Source organism: Plectropomus leopardus, chromosome 6, assembly GCF_026936395.1.
Source record: "Plectropomus leopardus strain MGB_pleo_1.0 chromosome 6, ASM2693639v1, whole genome shotgun sequence".
In the NCBI taxonomy this organism is placed as follows: Eukaryota; Metazoa; Chordata; class Actinopteri; order Perciformes; family Serranidae; genus Plectropomus; species Plectropomus leopardus.
Genome location: NC_142181.1, coordinates 29,419,623 through 29,438,533, shown reverse-complemented (window position 1 = coordinate 29,438,533; position 18,911 = coordinate 29,419,623). Strand labels below are relative to the sequence as shown.

General features: G+C 39.3%; 1 protein-coding gene across 2 annotated transcripts; it reads right to left on the bottom strand.

Moving 5' to 3' along the window:
• Positions 1–59: 59 nt before the first annotated feature.
• LOC121942767 (capZ-interacting protein) lies at positions 60–18,505 on the bottom strand. Of its 2 annotated transcripts, XM_042486017.2 has the most exons (6): positions 18,426–18,505; positions 3,801–3,884; positions 3,537–3,605; positions 2,939–3,007; positions 1,824–2,036; positions 60–1,138 (listed from the first exon to the last, which is right to left on the bottom strand). In XM_042486017.2, exons 1-6 carry the CDS (start codon positions 18,429–18,431, stop codon positions 767–769), a joined length of 813 nt encoding a protein of 270 aa, XP_042341951.2. In that variant the 5' UTR covers positions 18,432–18,505; the 3' UTR covers positions 60–766. The 2 variants fall into 2 exon arrangements, with proteins under 2 accessions (XP_042341951.2, XP_087935305.1); XM_088079179.1 differs by lacking the exons at positions 2,939–3,007; positions 3,537–3,605; positions 3,801–3,884; positions 18,426–18,505 and adding an exon at positions 2,539–2,728.
• Positions 18,506–18,911: the final 406 nt, after the last annotated feature.

Sequence of the window (18,911 nt, the reverse complement as noted above, 5' to 3'; positions counted from 1 at the left end):
CATTGATAATTTGACTCATGATTCTTTCAAACTGAAAATTTGACCAAACACATGCAATGTCAATTTCTTATTACAGAAGAAGGAAACTGTTTATTTTCTTAACATTTCTGTGCATAATTTCTGAGGACCCAAGCCCCTCCACATCAGCACTGTGATTTAAATATTTTGTAAAATACAAAATGTTAAACAAGCAGACAATCTAGAAAACTAGATATGCAAAGTACATGATTTCAACCTAAAGTGAACAGGGTTTGGTATGATTTAGGAAAATTTTATACATCTGCTAATATATATATAAATGAAGTCTCATAATATTTTGCCTTTTGTCAACCTAGCATTCAGTATTTTTAGAGTGCTTTGTACATGAAAGACACCTCTGACTTTGGGGTGCACTGTTCACAATGTCTTTGATTTGCAAAAAAAAAAATGCTATGTATCATAAAAACAGGAGTCTGGTTATGCAGACTTGATAAAATATGACACAAATTTCTGCTGCCTGATTACGGACACATCAACTGCAATGCTTATTTCCATGTGCAGAGAACAGCTGCTTCTCTGAACTCTCCAGTGTTATAGACCTGTTCTGTGGACGGCCAGGAGAGGGCGACAGAGGGACAACAACAGCAGGTACCAAGAAACTTATAAACGAATTCACTTTTTCAGATTATTTTTCAAAAGAGTTCTCTTAATTAAAAGCATTGAATAACTTATTCATATATTTTTTCTTTGAGTAAATATTCACAGTTCACGCCCTGTCATTTCCATCTCAGTTCTCCTCTTGAGGCATCTCCTCCTCTGTCTCCTTAGCAGGGCAAGGATCTGAAGACTGCTGTTCCTCCTCCAAAGCCTCCACATTCTGGTTTTGTTCTGCTTCCTGCTCCTCCTCCGGATCTCCCCTGTCATCTGGATCACTCTTTGCTACCTCTTCCTCTGTTTTGTCAGAGTCTCTGTCCTCTTCAGCTTCTTGAAGACTTGTCTGCTGTCCACATTCGAAAACCTGGTCCATGTCCCCATTTTCTTTTGGGCTGTACAGTTCACTTGGGGACAGAGTATTTCCAAAGGCTCCCGCCTCCTCTCCAGCTGACCTCCTGTGCTGTCTTGTGGGCGGGCGCCTTTTAAATGATAGTCGTGCACGAGTCTGTGTGAAAAGGATGAGTAAGAATCAGCAGGGGATTTAGTTCATACTTTGAACAACACAAGAAAATTAAGGCGCCTTGATCTATAAATTAAGAGTCTATATTTAATATCAATTTATTTTTCATCAAATGATTTCTATTAACTTCCCAAGTCTCAGCATATCTGTGAGAACAATGCACAAAATAGTACCTAGGGACTTTAACTAGGCTAAGGGGATTACATCTTCAATCCCCCTTGCAGCAGTACTCATGTACTACAGGGGCATCTTGCTCCAGCTTATCCGATGCCTGCTTAAACAGAAGATGCAGAACACCCGCTGAGATACACGTCAGCTGGGATGAGGACCATGTGTCCGGCTGTGACGTCACAGCTCAGTCAGCCAATAGCGTGAGAAACACTACAGGAACCTCAATGTGACAACAGTTCATTTTTGTCATTCAGTGACTCAGAGCTCATTAACAGAAAGTGATGCAAATTTATGAAACCTAAGAGAAAAAGCTGCTCAAAAATGCTTAAAAAATGAGCTGGACTCAAAAAAATCTGGAATAACATGGGAAAGGGTGTTCTTCTACATGATAATTACAGTAAAACCACACAACTTTACAACAGCATTATAAGAACAAGTAGCTCAAATCATTTTGTTCCATTTGTCAAGCCAATGTGCAGCTTTGCATCCATATGTTTACCTTGTTGAAGCTCGGCAGCGGGTTGCCCTCAGGAGGGCTGTCAAAGCTGATTGGATCCTCCTCTTCACTGGACAGATGTGTGGACTGCCGGGTGGGGCTCAGGGGGCTCTGCGGGCTACAGGGTGTGGTGGGGGACAAAGGTGCTGGCTGGAGCTTCACCTCAGGACTCTTGGGCGAAGGCAGCAGAGCAGTGGGTGACAGAGCAAGATTGGCCTACAAGGCAAAGGAGGATCCTGAGGCCTGGACACTATAATCTCTTAAGCACATTGTGTTCTGATAAAACAATGGCCTTAATTACTGGAATTGCATGTACTAAACAGCATTTTTAAAAAATAAATATACTAGAAATAAAAGTAAAACCTGAGACTGTATTGGAGAGCCAGCCATAAATTCAACATAAGATTCATTTCATTAGGAAATATAAATAAGTGAAAGATTAAACAACGTCATGTTACTTTTAACATGGGTATAGTCATCTATATATAATAAAAGCTGGGATTTTTCCTCCTTGAAAGGTATACGCTTGTTTGAAAACAGCATACAGTATTTTACAGGTATGTGCATAAAGGACATTGCTCTGCTTGCACCAGTCGCCTATCTATGTATAACTTAAGTGTCACAAACACCTGTCATATTAAGTCTGAGAATGTATGTACAAAAAAGGTCAAATTAGTCCCCAATCCACTCTTAAGTAGTTTAGAGGAGACTGACCTACCTGCACTGGGGAGAAAAGGAAGAGGGAGAAGCGACAGCCCTTTTGTCCCATGGCTGCCCACCGTGTGAATTGCTTACTAAAGGAAAGATGGTGGCGCGTTTGAGCCGCACTAGAGGCTGGGATGCCCATGATCCCATTAGCTCGTTAATCTGAGCCAATTGTGGCATCAGGGACAAGCCCTTCCCCTTCTTCACAGAATGCAAACAGCTCAGCCACTTGTGTCGACTGAACAGTAGGTGGCAGTATCGCTTTACATATATGTCAGTCCCCTGACTATACAACCTCCTGACTACCTCTGTCAGTGTATCACATCCTACAATAACACATCATTGGTGAGGCTAGCATTTGTTTGTTTCCTATTTCCCTCACAAAATACTCAAATGCTGTGAGATATATCTACCTGAAGTTTCTCAATGATGGCAGAGTTCTTCACCTTGATTTTAAAAGGGTTTGGTGAGACAGCAGTTTTCTGTAAGAGAACACAAAATTATTGAGAAGAAACATTCACGAAATCGCCACAATGCCCATTTGAACAAAAAGTAGTACTGACACGTGCCGTGATATAGTTTGTCATGAATGTGCAATGTCATTGCAAATTATACTGAGACCTGCAAGTCCATGGCCTATTAAATGACAGGTCAAAATAATATAGATTAAAATGTATTAAATGAATAAAATTACTTTTTGTTGTACATGCTTTTGAAGAATACATTCCTGCACTTTTGTTGTGCTTATGATTTGCCATAATGCAATAATAGGTTTATTTAATAGTCATTTCACTGGAAGAAAAACAGCAGCACTAACATTCCCAATGTTTTAAGCAGAAGAAAAAATAGAGAAACTGTCGTTTGGCAATAGTTCAATGTCTACTGTGTTGAAATTGTGATGTTGCAATGAAAATCTACAGTAAACAAGTCCAAATTTGTTTTCATGAGACTTCCTTTGTATATCAAGAAGATTTGTAGCACATGGGTCAGTAACGGATGAAAATGACTTACATCAGATTCTTCATCATCTTTTTGATTTTGCAGCTTTAGAGAACATGGGGGTCTTCTTCGAAATGGTAGCTACAAACAAAAAGGAAGGAGGAAATGATAAAAAAAAAAAGCTGTAATCAAAAGCCATCTATGTATATTTACCAACTACACGTATGACAATAAACCATGAGCAGAACATGGAGCTCTCTTCTTTTAGGCAGCTGTTTACAGTTTTTTGTATATTTTTGTATGGATACTGTAACAAATGAGGTGGAAATAAAGTACCTCATCATTTGAGGTGGGCATTGGTAAAATGTGACCTTTGAACCTTCCAGCCAGCTCAGCCACAGATGGCTTGGATGGAGAATCCTGGAAAAGAATAAAGATGTTAAATGAAACAACTGACAAATACTTTACGGTAACAACAGCCTTGACACATTGTTTGCCACATTTTTAATTTATGTATTGACTCCCTTGAGTTGAGAGTAAAGTGTAACACTTCAAACAAAAGGCCAGTTTTAATGGATGTTACATGCACGCTTGGCAGCAGTTGTACTGCTTAATGAGGCACAAAAATGAAGGTTGTTACTACATACAGCTAAAAAGAATACATTCGTTAGGTATTTAACTGCTGAAGAGATAGTCTTTTTTAATAAAACTTGGCTGTCTAAGCAGTAGAAAGACACAAATACTTTTGAACTTGGTGCTACATGACCACAGAAAACAGAGAGAAAGGCCTGTGGCATTTTGCTCAAAAAGTAGAGAACCTGCGACTATTAGAATGCACTACAGTGCACTGGACCAATAAACACTCCCGCTGGTGGATGACGTAATGTGAGCTTGTCTCTATTGACACAAGAAACAATATGGCGACCAGCTGGTGTCTAATAATCTTGAATTACACTTAAACAGTCATATAAAAAATGTTCGTGAAAACATTTTAGGCGAGAAATAACAATGCCATAACATAATCTTGGTTTAGATTTCATCAGCACTGCTTAGTTTTACTGTTTGATGTGGGTTTTTTTGTTCAGCCTCTGTCTTTTATACAATACAGGAACAGTATGACATCCACATCCTGTAATCCTGTAATATGCTGATGAAAACATTTTAAGCAGGATGTAGGCAATAACAGAATTGTAGTTTATAAACGATCAGCGCTGCCTAGTTTTACAGTTTGATCAGAGTTTGAGAGAAAGAGAGGGGCAGCTCTCACTCAATCCGCTTCTATACTGTTTGTGTCTACGGCGTAAGCTTGTGAAAACGCGGAACCACAATCTATAGTTCAAGCAACAGCCCTAGTCCCAGCAACAACTGGGCAATTTGAGCTGAGAGATGAGCATGGAGATTTGCAGTTGAACAAGATGTTCTAGCATAGAAGAACATGTTTCACTTCCCTCTTTGTAGCAGGAAAAAAATGCAGACGGGTTGAGAAACACAGCAGATAGGGTGAATATGCAAGCGAAAAACAACAACTAAACAACTTGGGTTCAATGCTGTCCTCAGAGGAACTAGTCTCATCTCCTGCTAAAGAGAGTATTTTGTGGGTTTGGAATCAGGAAGTGAGCCCCTCTCTCCACAGCTGTTCAACATCACGCCGCAGCCTGTGACAGGAGGGACCTGTCCTTACAACCTCTCACTGTTATCACTTCTTGGCCCCTTTACTTTCTGTCTCTCCCACTATTCCCATGCAGATTGCTAAACTTCCCTCCTCCATGCTGCCCTTTCAAGACCATTAACTCACTCCACATATCTGTGGCCAAAGTGATAAGTTGGCTGCAGGCTGTAATGTGCACAAATGCGATTCTTGAAAACAAGAATTACTCTGTTTTCCAGGTTAAGGCCACTTTCTTGCCAAGTATTTGGACTCTGAATGGGTCGAGACGTTTGTTTACAACACGACAGCAGGCTGAGCTGTGCCAGGACTGCGCAGATTCTCATGCATCATGTTGCTGTTTACTGATATGCACTGTATAGTCACTGATTATGGTGCTCCTCCCTTTCTCTTTCTTGCTTTCATGCTACATTTCATTTCCATCCTCCTTTTATTGAACACAAAATGCTCATGCCTCTCTTCAAAGCAGCCAATTCTATCACATTTCCTGGGTGTACACTCTCAGCTCCCTCCCTCTCAGTTTGAGGCGTAGCCCATGAAAACGTGGATCTCCCAAGCTTCACAGATACACACATTCCACATTTTAATCACAAGCTTTATTTTCCCTTTTTCCTTGTTCTCAACATGACCTCACCACCTTGCTCCCTCCACCCAAATGTATTACAGCATCAGCTGGCCCTGCAGTGCCTCTGTTAATGCTTCTCTGTGTCCTAATCCACATCCCAACCCTTTTCCTGAGTTCTCTTTTCTCATCTGTGATACATAGCAATCATCAGGGACCACCCACCCTCTGCACCATTATTTTGTAACCTCTAATTGTTTAACTCTTTCCTGTCCTTCAAAAAAAAACCTCCTACAGAGCACAAACTCTAATCACAACACTGCAGGGAAATGAAGTGAGGCTTTGATTAAATCATTCCTCAGGTGTTTTGAGTGAAGAAAATCAGTATCTCAAACACACAATTAATCATTGCTTGTTATTTCCAGTGATTTGTTTTTATTCCAGACATACTGTGTGGTTTAACAGTTTGTAAATCCAGTGATTAGAGTAAAAACAATCTAATTTCTATTTGTTGAGGGTGACCTCTGCACTTTTATTGTTAATTTGAGGACTGGAACTTCGTTATCTACATATAAGATGATATTATCCATATTTTGATTATTTTACAAATTATCACATACTTGCAAAAGTGACTTAAATAAAACCTGAGAGCACTATGAAGATTTTAACGGCTTCAGCAGCATTAACTATTCAACAACTTTCTCGTTTTGGAGGAAGTAATTTCAGATCCATTAATATCCTTCCATAACTCCTTTCACAGCGAGCCCTTATCTTTAATGACCTTCTTCATGCAGTATGAAAATAACGTCGCACTAAATGCAAATACCTCCCTGACTTCAAGGAATACTTCACCCCTCCAAATGACCATATGAATTACTCACCCTGTGTTTTGTTGTATTCATGAAGAAATTTTTTTTCCTGCATGCCTTTAATGAACAAAGAAGGAGAACAAAATCCTTGTTATCTTGTTCAGCAAGGTAAAATTACTGTTTTTGTCAATGGAGTCTGGCTTTAAAGAAAGCATGGATTAAGTTTCACTTTTAGATCAGTTCCGTGTCAGAAAGGGGTCGGTTTGGGAATTTTCATAAAACTGGATTAATGAGTCTCGGATTATACTGAACAAGCTGTGTGAGAGTTTTTTGACTGATGTTTTGATATAGGTTTGCTGTTGTTAAACACAGCCCCCTGTGACGTATTTCAACGTACAAATCAATTCAACGTACTATGATCAATTGATATCCAAATCATGAATCAGAGTGAAGTATTCCTCAAAAATACACTGACAGTGCATTCACCTATCTGCATCTGTCAATCACCTCACCTTGTGTATAAGGTGATAAATAGATCCTCATGTTTAAATTAAAAATGTTGCAGGAATATATCACATTATCCAAACCTCTGCTGTTACTTCACATAAGCTTTTGGTCAGCTATGACTGAAAAGAGAAACTTTTATAGAGGCGCAAAATTTGCAATTTTGCAAAACATATAAAGTATACTAATTTCTAAGTATACTATAACCATTTGACAATATGTCACAATATTTTAATTGAAAATGTTGATGCGAACATCTTTCTTTCAGTTAAACTCAAATTATTTCACTGAGATGACAAGAGACACAATTACTCCAGTGAGCCATAAAAGGCCAGTCAGTTATCAGTTTTGCGCATGTTTAACTCATCTGGGACCCCACGCTCTATGGAAGACTGGGAAACTTTGGTTCACTGCAGGAGAGAGCAGGGCAAACTCTATTTCTGGGGCTCAAGGCCTGGGAAAAAGCCCCAGAGCTGTGTAGGCCGCATGGATCACAACTTTGCTCTGCAACTCCTCAGCTCCCTGGGCTCCCTGAGTGTCCCTGGACATGCTAGACCACATCTGAAACATACTGCAATCTAGCATACAGAGCGTTTGAGCATGTCTAAACAAGGAAACACAGGAAAAAAATAATCTTAAAGTAGTGCCTACCCATATGATTCAAGTTTTCCTAAACAGGACAGTGTCAGCACCTAAAAGAAACAAGCTATTTCTGAACTTCCTTGGAAACATATCCTTTAGATGTTAATTGCCTTACAGTAAGATATACTGTACAGACTAAATGTACTGTTATCAAACACCTTTTACTTCAGGAGCTTTTCCGTTGACAAAAATGTTAATGCTGGTAGTAAAAACAGGCTTTCAAGGGAACAGTGGTAGCCTACAGGATAGTCAAGTGTCATAAATAAAATAATTTGCTGGTTTGAATCCCAGAAGCAGCTGGGAAAATATGATGTGGTTAATTCACAAATAATAATTTATTTGAAGTGCAGGACATGAACAACTGTGTCGATGCCTACATAACAAATATCTTCTTAGCTCACTTTCCCTCCCCTTAAAATCATACAGCGTCTGTAGCTGCCATAGACAGTTGCACAACAATGCATCCACTTAAGTAGTGCTGCAACTAACGACTGTTTTCATTATCAATTGTTTTCATTATCAATTGTTTTGTCTGTCAAGTTTTTAATTTACATCCATCTCTGCCCAGACTCGTAGACAGTGCTTCAAATGTGGATGTTGCTGCAAAGACGCTACAGATTCTAAAATGTGTATTTTAGAAAGTGTAGCACAGAAGATGTACGTTTCAAGAAGGGCACCCAAGAAAAGTGTCGCCAATTTAATATCTGACCAAATGTCTCCACTTCTGCTTGTTTTTTTTGTTTTTTTTTTGCAAAACCTTATGTCACAGTGAAGATGACTGTTTTGATAAAAAACGTCATCACTTCATCATTTTACTCTATTACATGTTTGCATGAAATTGTGTCATAATTAGCACATGAATACTTTTATGGCCAAAAGCATGTTTTATGAGGTCACAGTGACAGTTAATCAGTTAATCCTTGAGTCCCAAGTGGACATATGCACCAAAGTTGAAGGAATTTCCACAAGATATTCCTGAGATATTGCGTTCTCAAGAATGGGATGTACAGACGACCAGAAAACATAATGCCTCCAGTTATGGTTATAATCGGCACAGAGAGATAAAAATACTTAAACGAGTAATTGATCAGCAAAATAGCTGTCGATTCATTCTATGTTAATGACCAATAGATTTCTCTATTGATTAACTAATTGGTGCAGCTCTACACTCAGGTATATACTAATACTGTTGAGTGATTTCTCCTCCCCACCAATGTCACAAAATAATGCTTCTATAATCATATGTTAAGGTATCAACAAATGTCTAAGAAAAGCCCTGCTTATTAATTAGTGCCCATAAAAGCCTTATACATAAGAGATATTAAATGGATAAATGCCTTAAAAGGGATGGACAAATTCCTATCATCCTATGGTATATATCAGCAGAAAGTTCTCCAGATAGTTTGTTGTTGTAATGTAAAATGATTACAATGTAATGTAATTGGCTATTTTGAGACTATAGTGTTTCTAAGAAAAACGTCTGACCTCCAGAATGGCTGACAGTGCACATGACCACACCTGAAAAGCCTCTAGACTGTGGTTTTCAGTGTGAATGTGATTCAGAGTGTTGCAGGAACAGTGCATGCATCCTCAGTGAGCTGTGTTTGCATAAGTAAAGGTTAATCCCAACCAGCATCTTAATTTCTAGGCTGTGGACGGAGACACGAGTTAACTGTATGACCGGCAGATGTGGAAAAAGAACAGCTAGACAAACAGATCACACAAAGCCCGCTATTGTCTGTTCCTGTCATTCCTATTTCCAGAGGCAGGGGAGAAAAAGCACATGATATAAGTCTCAGTAGATCCTAACATGTCTGCTTGATATAATAGCAGTGGTCAGAGAGCAGCGGGCCATGTAATCTACCATGGAGCTGATAAAGATAATGTGTGGCTCACGATCTTTAACCCTTCTCTAGGAACTCTCAATCCTCATACGCTTCCCACACGGTGAAAATCTGTGAAAGAGGGGATAAATAAAGCACACTAAAGCACAGCTGTTGAGAAAGATCTTGTTAAATAAGATCACCAAGCATAACAGCTTCAGTTTGAGTCTGCAGACTTTGTTTTCACAAGTCAGCATGTTGTGCCAGGGGGAAATCCACCACAGTGAGCAGCTCCCTTTCTGCCTACACTTGTGAAGTCGTGAGAGAGCAGACAGGCACCTTCTTGCTCGCTGCCTTTCCAGGAAAACATGATGTGTTTTTGGACTGGACCTCATCTGAATATCTCACTTTTCCACTGCCCTCGCTGGCACAGTGTTTGTGTGTTTTCACGTGTTTTGTGTGTTTAAGTACACTAAAAAGGCCCTGAGTCAGAGGGATGAGGTAAATGGACGCCCTCATCTTTGAGACATTGCTGGCCCTGCATCAAGTGAAATGGAAGGTGCTGCAGACACAGACTAATACTGTAGGGCGGGAAAACAAATATGTTATAAAAAAATATGCAGCCAGAGAGAGGGGAAATTAAAAAAGTTAGAATTCCAAACAAAGACCACAAGACTGAAATATGTCCTTTTTTTAATGTCACATGGGGTTAAGACCCCAAGAGGCTTTTGAAAAACGCTACTTTACTGCAATTTGACTGGAAAATTATGAAGATATAAGAAGAGGTTTGTGGTATGCTCTCTGACATTTCAATGCGATAACTACAGTGGCCTGCTTAAGATAGTCTGTTGCACAATAAGAACGCGGGGTAATGGAGAGTGAATGGTGAATAAAAAAGATATCAAAAAATGTAAACAGCTCACATCAGACAGTACTTACTCCGATTTTTTTAACCTATGCCAGAAGACTCTGACACAAGCATCTGTTGGGGATTCTACATGGTGTTCTGGTATTCTCATCCACTCTGATCCAACAATCACAAAGACAAAAGCCATCTGGACAGTGGATCAGATAGCTGACATGGAGGCTGAGTAGCACAGACGTGGGATGACTTCATTCAGTGGAGCCCTGCACCTTCCTTCCCCACTACAACGCTGCGTAGTTCCTGCAGAGATCAACTGCCACAACGTTTGGTATCCATTTACCCACAGCAGGCATGGAACAATGCATACTTCATATATATATATATATATATATATATATATATATATATATATATATATATATATATATATATATATATATATACATATATATAGAGAGAGTCAAGAGTCAGAGTCAAGTTTCCAAGCCACTCTGCATTGTGGATTTGTCTCCATTCTGATACTGCGATGTCTTGGTTTCAGCCAAGAGACCTCCAGGGCTGAAAAACAAAGCCGACATAGACGTGCCAAAAACTGCAGCAAATAGCCACTTGCGGCTGGCTCTGGAAGCTAGCCAATCCCTAAAGAGGCCCATGTTAAAATGCCCAAATTTACAGCATAAATAAACATGTTTACACTGCTCGTTCAAGGCGGGAATATCACATGCCCTTATGCCACCTTGCCATTCTGTATATATCGTCTGATCACGGAAAGAGGGGGGCGGAAAGACGTGACTATGGGCAGCACAGATGTGACGTTTTGACAACATATGTATGTGTGCAGCCCACCACAGGAGATTTAAAAAGCAGCTGTTAGCATAGTGGCTAATACAAAGAAGAAGGGCAGCGGCCGCATAGTCTGCAAACTAAGAAAACAATGAGATTACCGTCCAAGCAGAGGACGAGATCAGCTGTCTAAAATGTCTATAATTACTCCCACAAACATTTTTTTTGTTCAATCTGTGGTTTCAGTCAGCAGTCAATTTAATTATATTCTTCTCATCTCTTGTATACCTGGTCCTTTGAAATGATTAATGGGTTAATAACATGCTCAAACTTACAGCATGCACTGCCTAAGGTCCAAAAACCTTAAAATCTCCACCAGTTTTTCCCAACGTTGCCACTGTATTAGTAGTGCACGCATAAACTGAAGAGGCACAGATGACGTTATCAGAAATATTCAAACTGTCATCTGGATTAGGATGTGACAAGTCTTGACAATGGCTGCATTAAGCAAAAATGCAAAACGGGTTTTAAAAAAATAGCACTCGCAAAGTACAAGCAGCTTGCAGCACTTATTGTGTTACACTCCTATCTGCCAAAAAAGGAAATAAAATGCATGGCTAGATGCCAAATTTGGAATGGGGTTTGTTGGGGAGGTGGAGGCAGTATGGGTGAACTGTTCTGCAGGGAGATCTAGAAGTAAGTTGTAAAGTCGTCGTATTGTTTTGTGGAAGTTTCTACTTCCTCTGCCTGGCTCAATGTTCTCAAAACCTGTCTGAGTTTATACTAACTAAATTTAACATGCCTGACAATCTGCAGATGCCTGAGAGAGCCTGCCTCAGTCTGCATGGATCCACCCATGACATAACTTCCTTGAAAGTCAACAGCATGTGTTTTTTTTTTTTTTTACAGATCACAGTATCCTCATACTATCTTGTCTGCCTGCAGTCCCCCCCCCGGCTATCTCTCTGCCCCACACATTGCTTTTAACTCAGAGGGGTGGGGTCTGACACAATCTCATCCCTGATAGCAAGACTCAGAGGGAGAAACATGTAAAGTTTGAGGGCCTGTAATGGCAACAAAGTATGACAGTTGTTTAGAGCAACATCAACCACTTGGCAAAAGAAAGCAGTTGAGCAATTATGAGGCTTTATGAACGATTTGATTGGTTTTAAAGGTGCACATATTCTCCAACAAGCCAAGCTTCCACACAAATACTTTTCTTTTTCTGCTAAAAATGTTCCAGCTTGTACAAATCGTCACCTTCAGGGTACACAGTGCTGCAGAACCAGATTAAAGGTTGAGTTACCTGTAAACAGTTTTCTTTACATTTGTTTTTCCACTCAAACACACTGTGTGTATCCTTCAGGCCCGACAAACATAGCGAAAGCATTACTCCATTCTAATATATTTGCAAAGCCGTGTATGATGATTTGAAACATGCATTGTTTACATCCACCGCAGGCTCTAAACTTGTATTAGTCTATTTGCATCACAATACCACTGCTGTTGATCTGCATTAATGCCCCAGATTCCTTCTTAGCATGCATTTGCAACCTCATGTGGGTGCTAATAGAACATGAGGCACAAACTATATTGGACTGGCAAATGACAGCACTTTTGAATAGTGCTTTGAGTGGTCAAAAACTCTGCAAGGAGTTACTTTTATGATGTACCCTAACTCACCTGACAACAGCTGCTCATTTTGCACAAAACTATTTTTTTCACACTGTGACTTATCACCACGGAAACTGAATATGTTGTGAAACAGTGAAAACAAACTGCACTAACTGCTGTGAAATTATGAATATATATGCACTTCCTTCTGTTGGCTTCTCTTTTCCAACTAATTCTGCAATTACAACATTTCTGGCTTGCAAAGTGCTGGTTTCAAAAGTTCAAATATATGGACAGATGAAAGAAAACAAGCTAAAGAGAAAATATCAGAGAAAGCTGATGTGGTCTGCTGAGGTTATAAAAAAACACACACACACACAAAATAGGAAGCATCAGTGGAATCTGGGTTTTGAAAGTCACATGAGATGCTGATGGTTTGCCCTATCATCACTCTGTACTCTTCATGCAGCTCATCTTATCATGGCTCAGAAGCACTTAAATCGCAGGCCTTTGATGAGTTGTATAAGCTATAGAATCAGATGACATTTAGTGCACACTCTAAACACATATCCAAGCATAATTATACGGTGACTTACAAAAACAGGCGAAAGTTTCATAGGCTTTACTTGATGCTGATGATTTACATTCCACTGAGTTTTATGGTCAGTTAGGTTTTATGTCTTCGAAAGAGTGAACCATTAATCTTTCACTGAAACACATACAGATTCATAAACAGCCTCGGCAAACACCTCCTCAGACTGTCTGTCACTGATTCATATTGAGTCATATTGATTCATCTACATGAAATGGAAGGAGTCGCTGTCTGTCAATTTTCTCGAGAACTGTTCATCCAATTACCCTCAAATTGCGCAAACTGAAATTGCAAAGATAAAATACGCCTAATGGAAACATGTCAATTTTGAAAAAACTCACATATATGGCAAAAACATTTTTGCGCTCACATGAGGTGGTATTAATCCACAATTCCTCTGTAGCATCATGGACTATCACCTCCCTGAAATCCCTCATACTTGGCCGCTCCCCCGTATAAGAGGGTTTCCTTTCCATTATCGCTTGCATAACACTCCTACGTCGCCTTCAATTGGAAATACTGACAGCCCGTGCGGTGGCTGCAATAGAAATATAATAATAATAATATGTTTTGAGCATCCATCGTGATGCTTCTTGGAATGTTATTGCCAGAGGAGAACTCGCATAACATCACTCAGTGGAAACTCGAAACTCATTTTGACAATGTTGCTTAAGTTTGCATATCTCTAATGGAAATCCACCTATTGTGAAAGAGATGCCTATAAATCAGTGGATACATTTTTGAGCATCAAAATCCAACAAGCATTTGATCCATTTGGTCCAATAACATTTTGAAAGTCGAGAAGAGCTGCAAGATTCAATTATTTTATCACCATTCAAGTTGCAGAGCAATTAACCACAAGTTAGCTGTTTGGCCAGTGGAAGTTAGCTGCTCGGCAGCAATCAACCAGCATAAGTCTCTTGCATCTCCATAATAAGGAAGATCCAGGTAATTTCATACAGTGGAAACAGAGCATTTTTGGTTTGGTGCGTCACTGAGCAACTTTCATAGGAATGATCGGAGCCCCACCTCAGATGCTGCATCCAAGTCTTTAAATACATCCATGGTCTCTCGACATAGTAAATTCATTAACAGATGAAGAGAGACCGGAGATTTTACACACTTGCAATTTCAAACATTTAAAGCACGGGTGATGTAACTTTTGGAATAACTGATTTTGTTTCCAGATCAAGCCTGGTCCCAAATAGCTATTTTGCAAATACTTGTGCACTCTTGCATTGCCAGGGGGCGTAACTATGGTATGTCATGGCAGGTGAATCGCTCAGGACACGAGGAAGCGGAGTGTTGAGTGTGAAGATGTTTGGATGAGTGTTTCTTGACAAAGCTGTAAGCAGCAACACAGGAGGCCGATCAGTCAGCCCTTTCTGAACAGGCACATTTTGAATGGGGAGTGGACTTATAATAACAATGATAATAGTGTGACACCATTTAAATGACATACTGTTGTAAAGCAAAATGGGAAAAACCTGACTCATTATAGCAAATGTCTGGCTGGTACAGACTGAGTCCCTCTGTTATTGGTCTCTTAAATTTACTACGGATTACATCATAAATGTGCACACCATATGGTTGGCAAGGCAACCCCAAACACACTCTCCTCTAGCTGTAGTGTTGTTTTTCCATCAAAGGAAAACCACCACCCTGCCAACCCCACCACCCAACACACAAATCCCCAGGTGCATGCACATATACATGTGTGCACAAAATTTCCAGTTTGTCTACTTAATAGCTTGCTGTTGCAACACAGGAAACAAAATTTAAGCATTAATGTCCTTGTAATACTTGCTTGAGGCAGTTGTACATCAGCATTTGCAAACATGAACAGCTCTTTCCTAAAGCTGGAAACACACAGCTTAGTTTTACGAGAAGGTGATGTCATAAAAGCACAAAGCTGAAGCAGTTAAAACAACAGAGTGAGTGAGACTGGCTTTACTGGATAGTTTAGTGCTTGTTTACAGGTGCTTTAGGCGAAATGCAGCATGCAAAAATAGCATCCTATCAAACTCAGAGAAAGGCTGCAGCACACAAAAGTTGTCCCCAACAGCTAACATCTGAGAAAACTGATCCATTTTGCCCAAATTCATTTCGGGTGTCAGGTGGGTTACTGGTCGGGATTCTCAGCAAACTAGAGGTGACTGAAACCAAAATTGAGTGCAAAACTCAAATTTTATCATCAACAGCAGCAACATACCAATGAACAACCTGTATTTCTTAGGTGTTATCTTTGCAGGAAACTACTGAAAGATTACGCAAACATCAAGCACTGACTGGACTCTGTGGGCTGTCCACTCCCAGCTGCCCAACAATGTCTTTAGATAATGATAATTGATTGAATTTAGGTTGCGATGTCAAGTGACCAAAATTCAATGTCAGCACAAAGTCTTGTCTCAAAATCAATTTGAGTTAGAATAGTGATGACAGATGATGTTGATATTTTGTTAGGCTTGCAGCAGTATATTAGTTTCAAGGTAGGTGTACTTTTATCTCAACCTTATTTTAGTTATTTTCAAAGAGGGGTTTCAAGTTTCAATTATAGTACTAAAACATTTGCTAAACCAAAGAAAAACTTCATTCATTCCTTTAAGGGTCATTAATGACAATAATAGTAATTATTTAATACCTTTTATCACCATACTGTGAAACCCTGCTATTTTCAGTTATGAGTTATCTTCCCATGAAAATCTCTTACCATTGCAACCTATAATTTGTTGGTTATAAGTTGTATTAAGTAACCAAAATCCTTTCAAATGTCTCATGCCAACATCATCTTGACGTAGAATATTGACAGTTGATAATGTGGTACACAAGCCAAAACACATCGTCAGCATCACATTGTCATCGCCCACACAACATAAATTCGGACGTCATTAGACATTAAACATTTCCTCAACCCGATTTTTGTTCCAACCAAAGTTTTACATCTGTCCAGTCCTTTGTCCTTCTGATGGCATACTGACGTCCAGTGTCAGCCTGTCAGCTTTTACTACATGTTTTAAGTTTTAAAATAACTTTGGTTGCCATAAAAGTGTAACATTTTATCTAAATCTTCAAAAGAAATACATAATAATAAATTTGAAGAGAGAAATTGAAAATCAGACAATGGAATCCCTAAACAATGCTTCATTTTAAATCAGTGCCTCGTTGGCTGTGTAGTCTTTCACCAAGATCAGATAGTTAAGTGGCAAATAAGCATTTCTTTTTTGTTTTTAAATGTAGCGCTGCTCATTGTCTTAAACCTCTTAATCACTTGCTAGACCGCTGCTCAAGTAATGACACCTGAGCTTGTGAGATTTGGGCTGCGTTTGTTTGGGAGGCTTCATCCTGAAAAAGCTGGAGTCACCAACTGTTCAACAGATGTCATTTCTCCATCTCAATGGGTTTTCTTTTTCCTCAAAGCAGCTTTGTCTCGCAAAACTGTAACTATATCAGAGAATGAAATGTTTAGCCCTGTCTTTTTTAATCATTCTTTTATTTTTTCTAGATTTGGGGACAGTCCAAATTCTTTTATCTCATTTTTGTCTACAATGAAAGAAGATAATGGTGTTAAATCCAAGCTAAACTGGTCTAAAGCACACCTGAGTCCTAATACTGAGTGGAGTATGTGAGAGTGGTTCTGTGGTAGGTTACTAATGTGCTTCCTCACGTGCTGTGGGGAGAATATGGCCCTTTTTCTTTCTCATCGCAACATGACATTAAACACTTGAGAGGGATGTTAAAAGTCAGAGAGAACGGCTTTTTTTGCAGCGAGGAGGCAAAAAGACCTGCGAGCAAACCCTGCAGGAAAAACATATGTGTGGAAGGACTTGGACAGGCCTCCTGTGAAGAAACACGCTTGTTTTCCTATTTAGCTTCAGTGCAAGTGGGTAAAGGACAGTTTGGCCTTTGAGAAGAGAAAGCAGGGCTTGTCAGCTGATGGGTGGGAAATTGCCGATGTTCAGACTAAAAAACATAAGACACACTCGACTTGCAGTGAAGACAAAACTGACTACTGGCATTTCTCACAGCACACAAACGCTGACTTATGACAGATGTTATGTGTCGTTACTTCTTATGGAAACGTGACCACAAACTGACCTTTAACCCGCTGAAACCTGAACAAATTGGCTTGATAACCCAGAAGTTTGTGAGAAATTAGTAAAAAAGTACATAAAAATTACCAGAACATTAGCACAAAAAAGTACAAATAACGTAAAAAAAAGACTATAAAATTACTTGAAAGTGTCTAAAGATTCTAATAATATCAATATTTGATTATGATAATTATAAATATGGTTTTCTGGACATTTTCCCCAGCACTTTTAAAAAATAATTTCCTAAATTACCTGATTGTGTTGCCATTTGTGGAAAAAATAACTAGCCTAACTTTTTTTTTTTTTTTTTACCACGGGTTCAAAAGTTTAAATACTTCTGAAAGGTGTCTGTACGCAACACAAAAAAGTGATGTCAAACAGGTTTCAAAGGGTTAAATCACACAAGCCTGAAGCTCAAAACTACTAAGTCAAAGAGACACCATATGTATGTTGAGGGGTGTGTGTGTGTGTGTGTGTGTGTGTGTGTGTGTGTGTGTAGATAACAGAACAAATAAAAAGTTAAGTATCTTATTAGAGTTTAACATTGTAAATATTGCATGCAGCTACTCTACTGTATTCATGTATAGTATATCACATATTTGTCATAAGTAAAAACTGTAAAAACATAGTATTTTATCACATATCAAATAAAAGTTAAGAAGTTAATACTGTAAAGATCATGAGGAAGTTTTACAGTAATCAGTAGCCAACACAACTACATGTGCATACACAACTTTGTAAGTGTGCTTTCACAAATGCAATATTATTATTTGTTCAATGGTTGGATGCACAGACAGGCAACTCAAGAAATCCCTCAAGAAATTTCCCAATAATAACAAAGACCAGTAAAAATACTATAAAGTTACTCACTGAGCTCCTATGATGTAATGATTTAATTCCAACCACACATGGCTGCACAAAACCACATTAAATCTTAAAAACATCTGCTCAAGTGGCCTAAAAGTACAGGCTACAACAGAAAACTGCGCTCAGAGTCACAGAGGAGTTACCTCCATCCTGGGGAATGTGCCAGAGATCGTCCCCTCCTGCCTTTTTTTCTGTTTTGCAGCCTCCAGGAGCAAACGGCCTGCTGGTTGAGAGGAGACGGAGGAGCAGCGGGGACAGAGAGCAGCTCTGTGTTTATATCTGAAGCCAAATGGGCCTCATGGACGGAGGAGGAGCGGACAACTTTTGCATGCATTTGGCTCCCTCAGTGCTGACAAGTCAGACAGGCTGAACATTACATCTTCTGCTGTAGACTTTCAAAATAAAACCCACTTTTTGGATTTTTTTTTTTTTTTAAACAAACTGATACTGGAGGCAGAACACAGAGGGGAAGGATGTCCTGAATTACTGAACCTCTCCTGCTATATGTGGTAGGTTGAGTGGACTGTATCTAAAAAGATTTACTACAGTACTTTCCTTAAGTAATTTTAAGTTACTTGTAATTTATATGAGTATATCAACTTTTCTGCCTGATTTTGTAATCCATTACA

Excerpts from the sequence above, each read along its gene's own strand:
- LOC121942767 (XM_042486017.2), bottom strand. Across the intron at positions 3,606-3,800 it reads TGCCCACCTCAAATGATGAG|CTACCATTTCGAAGAAGACC; the intron begins GTACTTTATTTC and ends TTTTGTTTGTAG. Across the intron at positions 3,008-3,536 it reads AAGATGATGAAGAATCTGAT|AAAACTGCTGTCTCACCAAA; the intron begins GTAAGTCATTTT and ends GTTCTCTTACAG.